Source organism: Solanum dulcamara, chromosome 8 (assembly GCF_947179165.1).
Source record: "Solanum dulcamara chromosome 8, daSolDulc1.2, whole genome shotgun sequence".
NCBI lineage: Eukaryota > Viridiplantae > Streptophyta > Magnoliopsida > Solanales > Solanaceae > Solanum > Solanum dulcamara.
Window position 1 is genome coordinate 69,136,403 of NC_077244.1, and position 6,971 is coordinate 69,143,373.

Sequence of the window (6,971 nt, forward strand, 5' to 3'; positions counted from 1 at the left end):
ACGGAATCTACGTACTCCTCGTACATTTTTTTATTTATTAAACTTTAACTTGACACATTTATTATAAAAATAATAATTGATAGAATTTTAAATATATTTACTCGCTATACTTTTTAAAAAATATTAACTCAATATTAATAAATTAAAGATATAATAAAAAGGAAAAAATTATCCAAATACAGCTGATTGAAAAGACGATTTTTTAGATTAATTTAAAAAACAACAACAACAATTCTTCGGCTAAATTTTAATCTTTCTGAAGTAGACAAGTTCACTACTAGAAATGAAAAATAAAAATAAATAGGGAAAACAAAAAAGAAGAGAAAACGGGAGGTTACTGTGTTCATTAGCTCCGTCTAGGGTTTTTATACACTTCCAGTAGCAGGAGAGAGTTGAGATCTCTCTAAAACTAGTTGGAGAAATTAGATTGCTTCCAGGTAACGTCGATCTCTCTTCTGCTTGCTTTTGTTTATGGATTTTCTGTAATTAATTCGATTTTTTACCTAATGTTTGGTAAATGAAATGGAATGGACATAGGAAAAGAAGTGAGATTGAATTATTTTACAGGTAACTTGTAATGATTACTTATTTGAAACTTGTTCAACTGGAAGGATTGTTATTTTAGTGACACATAAAAGTAGAGAGACCCAAATCTGTTCTGGAAGAGAATAAATGAGGAAGAAGATGTGAATTTTGTTAAAGAATTATAAAATGTAGGTTATATTTGATTTTTCAGCTGATTAAAACGTGTGTGTTCTTAGAATGCCTTATTGTTGAATTTTGTGAGTTGGTTTGGTTGTGTTGTTTATTTGCTTGTTTCAGTTTTATGCTTATTCCTTATTAAGGTTTAATAAACATTAGATAATGCAATGACATTAGTGTGTGTCCACCTAATTGGCTTCCGTATATGCTTGAGAAACATAGGGCTTGCTTTTCGTTATTACTATGAAATAGATGGTGGTCTCAATTCACTGGGAACTGGAAGTGCGACATATCTCTCAGAAGAACGGGGAAATAAAAGACGAGATTACTGCCCGTGTGTCTGAACTACTTTCATTTAATCAGATTGAATGTTACAAGTCCCTACTCCCTAGTATATTTCCTTTTTTTGGTGTTCTTGTGAGATTCCACATTTGAGCAAATAGACTGCTTCTCTCTCTCTCTCTCTCTCTCTCTCTCTCTCTCTCTCTCTCTCTCTCCTCTCTCTCTCTCTCTCTCTCTCTCTCTCAGACACATACACAATCCAACACTCACTTTTCTCGACTGTCTCTGTCTATTTTGAGTACATTTTGTTTTAAAATAAATAGATAAGATAGTCCTCTATAGTACATTGTGTTTTAAAATAAATAGATGAGTTAGTCCTCTCCCCTTTTGAAGATAATATGAGACAGTGGTACTCAGTGGCGGAACCAAAATTTTTAATAAGTGGGTTCAAAATCTAAAAAAGTAGACACACGAGCTAGCCGAAGGGGGTTCAATATCTACTATTTATACATAAAAAAATATTTTAACCATGTATAAATAGTATAATTTTTTGCCGAAGGGGGTTCGGACGGCCCCCCTGGATACATGCTGGGTCCGCCCCTGGTGGTACTAACTTCTAAGTCAGTAAATTTTCTTTATTTGTTATCAAAAATATTGAATAAAGGTCAACATTTAAAATAACAAATAGACGAGCCAAGGTAAGAGGGAAGCCCGTCATAGAGCAGTCGACTAGTAGTATAAATTTTGAGTAATGCTCAAAAGATTTTGTCTAAAAAAAAAGTTGAATAATGATCGTAAGATTCAAAACCCAGACCTATGGAATCCACTAGGACCACTACATATCTTTCCCCGTTTCTGCATTCAATTTTTTGTTTACCTGTATTTGCTGATAGCAAAGGTCAACCAAAGCCATGCATGATATAAACTTTTTCAAGTTTCTTCTGAAATTCTCTATTGTTTTCTCTATCATTCTTTAATTAGATTAGCCCATGGAGATATTTTCTTTTTAAAGAAAAAATAGTGGTTTTCTACCTGTAATTGTTTATTAGTAATTGGATACAAACGATTGTCGACCTCCTATATTTCACCAAAATGTTGTGATCCTGTACACAGAAGAAATCACTCAATTCTGTCGCTAGCTTTCCATATTTGTAAAGAGGAATGTAATACCAGTACACAAAATGGAGAGCTTGGAAAGAGCATAGATTTGTGGTAGGATTTAGAATGTACTTTCACCCACTACCTTTGGCCTTCCGTGGGTTGTATGTTAAGGTCCTATGAGATGTCAAGGCAGGGGCGGATGTGGAGTGCAATTTATGGTTCATTTGAAGCTAGTAGCTTTTTCTCGGACCCTGTATATGTGTTAATAATTCTCTTACTGTGTACAAATAACTGATTCTGAACCCAGAAAATCAAATGAATTGTGGTAAAATACCAAATTCGAACCCGTAAAGTTCAAATTTTGGATCCGCCTCTATGTCAAGACACGTGTCAATTTAAAGCTTATCATTTGCCTTGTGTTTGCAGTAAATCTTTTGGTGAAATTCTTCAGGCAGAGCGTAATTCATGTAAAGTAGTTGAGAAATAAGAGATTTTGAATAAGAAAATCCAGAGCTCCACTTCTGTTTTCTTTGGTTTCCTTATAAAGAAATTCTTTGGGTTCTGCTGTCTTATGTCTTCCGAGTTTCTGTTTGATATTGATAGAATTTTATGCATGCATGTGATCTGAAAGGTTCTGAATACGACAAAAGGAGTTGTTTTAATTTCTATACTTACTACTATTCATCCTCATTTTACATATAAAAAACTTTTCATTCTCATTTTTTTAACTGGAATCGATAACCTGGTTGGATACAAGGAGTATATGCTCTCGTATGTGTGTTTGTATGCATCTTAACTCAGCAGTCTTATTTCACCTTTCTGTTGTATGTCTGACCTTTGTACCTCAGACGCTGATACAAAGCAGGTCTGGAAGCTTGACCTGAAGCTTTTGACATTCTAACTACTAGTTGCGTTATTTACTTCAATGAGTTTGTTGTGTATGTTAGTTGTTGGGATAATCTGTTGCCATGGTATAAGCTTCCGTATAGTTATTTCAAAGTGTTACTGTCATCAGATCCACCTTCCTGAAGATTGATGAGATTTTTCTTGGCATTCTGTTATGCTTTTTTCCTGGTTTATCTAGACTGTGACTTCCCTCTCAATGGCCTAGGCTGCTTTATGCCACACAACAGATTGAATTTATTTGTCAGGTTACTGAGACTTCTGAGTATTTCCTGCAGAAAACTTTTTGGGAACTCTTCAAGTGCCATTCTTCATTTTGGGATGGGGGATGCAGAATCTCTTCAACCATCAAAGAAAAGGGCTGCTGTAAAGGAACTATCACGGGATAATCCTGGTCTTGATGATGATAATGAGTCGTCTGAACAGGAGAATGGAACTTTCAAGAGAGCAAGTGATGAGGTGATGGCAAATAGGAGAATTGTCAAAGTTCGTAAACCAGCATCGACTACAACTACTCCTTCTTCTAACCCTTTTGCGGTGATCCAGTTGGTTCCACCTGCTAATACCAATACAACTCCTGCTGTGACCACAATTGAAGCTGGGAATGGGACAACAACTTCCAAGAAACCAGAAGATTCAAATGATCAAGGTGAGGCAATTAAAAAGGAAGAAACAGATGTGAGTAAGGAAGCTGATCATGAGAAGGAAAGTGATGAAAATTCTAAGCTACCAGAAAGCAAATTTGAGTCGACAGCTGATGCTAATGTTGATAAGGAGAAAGTTGATAATCCTAATGAGCCTGACAAACCTGAATCTACTGAAAAGAAGGCAGTGGGAAGTGAGAAAATCAAAGATGACATTAAGACAGTCACGGTAGTGGAGAAGAGTGCAGATGGCATAGAAGTGGAAGGCAATAAGACGGAAAATGAAATGGAAAAACACGTTGGCGATGGAAAGAATGAAAAGGATGCTGAACCTGCATCTTTTAGCTCATTTCAACAGCTCTCCAGTAGCCAAAACGCTTTCACAGGACTTGCAGGAACAGGGTTCTCCAATACTACATTCTCATTTGGAGCTAGTTCAAAAGAGGGATCTCCACTAGGGTTTGGTTCTGAACCAGGTGGTGGTTCTGGTTTTGGTTCTGTCTTTGGAGTAAAAGCTGACCAGTCATTTTTTGGTCTTAGTCTTCCCATTAATGGAAATGCTTCTCCATTCGGTAACCCAGGGTCATCTAGTGTTAAGAAGAGCGAGCCTTCCATGCAAGAGGTTCTCGTTGTAACAGGGGAGGAGCATGAAAAGGCGATCTTTACAGCTGACTCTGTGCTGTTTGAATATCTTAATGGAGGGTGGAAGGAACGTGGAAAGGGAGAGCTAAAGCTCAATATTTCAAGTGGAACTGGAAAAGCTAGACTTGTTATGAGAACCAGAGGAAATTACAGGTTGATTTTGAATGCTTACCTTTATCCTGAAATGAAGCTCGCAAGTATGGATAAAAAAGGCATCACCTTTGCTTGTATGAATAGTGCTGATGATGGGAAAGATGGACTTTCAACAATTGCTTTGAAGTTCAAGGATCCCTCTATTGTTGAGGAGTTTCGAGCTGCCGTGATGGAACATAAAGATAAGAAAGAAGGCTCTTTGAAGACGCCACCAAATTCTCCATGAACTTCAGTTGGCTAATATTTATGGCAAAGATGCATAGAGATTATATTTTCATCACAGGACCCACCCTACAGTTTTCCCCTTTTCTGCCCCTTTGCATAGTTAAAAGAAGTAGAGAGTATTTGCCCATAGATGGATAACTTATAGTCCTATATAGCAAGTAGAGTCTTCAACATTATGATGTTGTTTATCCCTAGCATTTCTTCTGTCTTTTACCTTTTTGGGATATAACTTGTGGTTTAGCTGTCTCTTATATTGCTTTATATTCCCACGAATTGTAGACAGCTCTAGCCTTCGATCTCATTCTCTCATTTTCTGATGTAAAACTTTATTTTGCCTATGGTTTGCTCCTTGAAATTACAAGCTCTTCAGCTCCTATCTTAATAACACTTTTGAGTATTTAGATGCAACGTGTAATCCCATATGAGGATGGTGGTATGTACTCACTAACCCTTATCTTCTCAAGGTAGAGAGAGACTGTTTTTGATAAACTCTCGGCTCAAATTAAGCATATCAAAACTCAAGTGTGTGAAGAAACCATGCTGAAATCAAATACTCCTTTTGGTCCAATTTATGTTACTCACTTTTTTTAAGTCAATTCCAAAAAGAACGACACATTTCTATATTTAATAATACTTTTAACTTCAAAATGCCCATGACACTTTAACTTCAAAATGTCTATGTTATTCTTAATGAAATAATTTATAAACACACAAATATCTATCACTATTTTAGACAATAATGTGATGAACCACCACATCATCAAACCACATAGGCTCCACGTTGCATAAAGTTGTCTGTATGGAAACTTACATAGGAAAGAAGACTAGATTTAGTGGAATATTCTAGAGAAATGTGGGAATTTCCCATGGTAGATCCTAGAATAATATATATTTATATAGAAAGTCCTTGGAATTTTCTAAGATTGTAGAGTATTCTAGAGAAGGGACTTACTTGTAAATATGTAGAGACTTACACAACAATTATTATTTGCATATTAGTCTCTAAGTTAGTAGTATAAATAGAAGGACATCCATTTGTAAAATTCATCAAACAAAATTCAATCAAAGTTCTCTACAACATTCTTCCTAACAATTCTCTTGTGTTCTCTCTTTTATTCTCTTAGCTATTCCTAGAATCTTAGGCTGACTTGGCATAGCAAGATCGTGAGCAAGTAGTGCAAGAACGTGAGCAAGTTACATGTGTCGCACGTGCGCTTAGTAAAGGACTAAGGACGTGACAACGTGGTATCAGAACGAGGTTACAACTAAGGAAATGGCAAACAACGGTGAAATCAACGTTGCTAACACCCAAGCCAATGTCATCCAGGATGCCACCGGCAAAAATGGCCATAAGAAAAAGAGGAATGCCGCCAACAAGAACCAGGAGGTGTCGCCCGAGGTTGAGCCAAATGAAGCGTTTACAACCCAAGAACCTTCTACCACTGAGTCGAGCGAGGATAATATGGAGGTCCTGCCTGAGGACGTCTTGCTTGGTATAGAGTGGGTCACGAAGGTTAATGTGGGGATGGATGCAGTCGAGATATTTGGCTAACGTTTGGGAAGGGTAGAGGGCACTCTAAACGTTCTTGAGGGACATACTCTTGAAAAGATCTAGAGCATCCGAAATGACTTGGATGGGCATACACAAACTGAGATAGAGATGAGACAGGCCATCGCTACCTTAGAGTGCAGACTTATGGAGGCGTTTAGCACTATCGATGCTATGAAGGCAAAGATAGAAACAATCAAAGAGCAGGTCAACACCGGCGTAACTGTGACCTCCAGAAATGTTGTCGTGATGAGGGATGCTAAGATCGAGGCTCCCAAGCCACCAGTGTTCAAAGGGTTTCGTGATGCACAGGAAGTAGAAAACTTTCTTTGGCACTTGGAGAACTATTTTCGACATGGAAATGTGAGGGAAAAAGATGCCAAGATCAACACCGCAGTGTTGTACTTGTCAGAGAATGCCCTATTATAGTGGAGACGAAAGTCGGATGATGTTGAGAGAGGTTTGTGCACTATTGGCACATGGGACCAGTTTAAGAGGCAGTTCTTCCCAAATAATGTCTTGTATGAGGAAAGAAGTAGACTTCGAGAGTTGAAGCAGACAGAGAGCATGCGCGATTATATCAAGGAGTTCACCACCATTATGCTCCAAATTCCCAACCTCACTAGTGATGACTTATTGTTCCACTTTATGGACGAGTTGCAAAATTGGGCAAAGCAGGAGTTGCAACGCCGACAATTCACGGATATAGACCAAGCCATAGTGAAGGTCGAGTCTTTGATGGATTTTCGACATGAAAGGTTTGATAAGGG

The 6,971-nt window shown here is 37.5% G+C and overlaps 1 protein-coding gene across 1 annotated transcript; it reads left to right on the plus strand.

Annotated features, from left to right (window-relative positions):
* Nucleotides 1–266: 266 nt before the first annotated feature.
* Nucleotides 267–5,028, plus strand: LOC129900656 (nuclear pore complex protein NUP50A-like). Its single transcript, XM_055975672.1, has 2 exons — nt 267–437; nt 3,267–5,028. Exon 2 carries the CDS (start codon nt 3,310–3,312, stop codon nt 4,651–4,653), a length of 1,344 nt encoding a protein of 447 aa, XP_055831647.1. The 5' UTR covers nt 267–437; nt 3,267–3,309; the 3' UTR covers nt 4,654–5,028.
* The last annotated feature ends 1,943 nt before the right edge of the window (nt 5,029–6,971 follow it).

Excerpts from the sequence above, each read along its gene's own strand:
- LOC129900656 (XM_055975672.1), top strand. The coding sequence starts at position 3,310 with ATGGGGGATGCAGAATCTCTTCAACCATCAAAGAAAAGGGCTGCTGTA.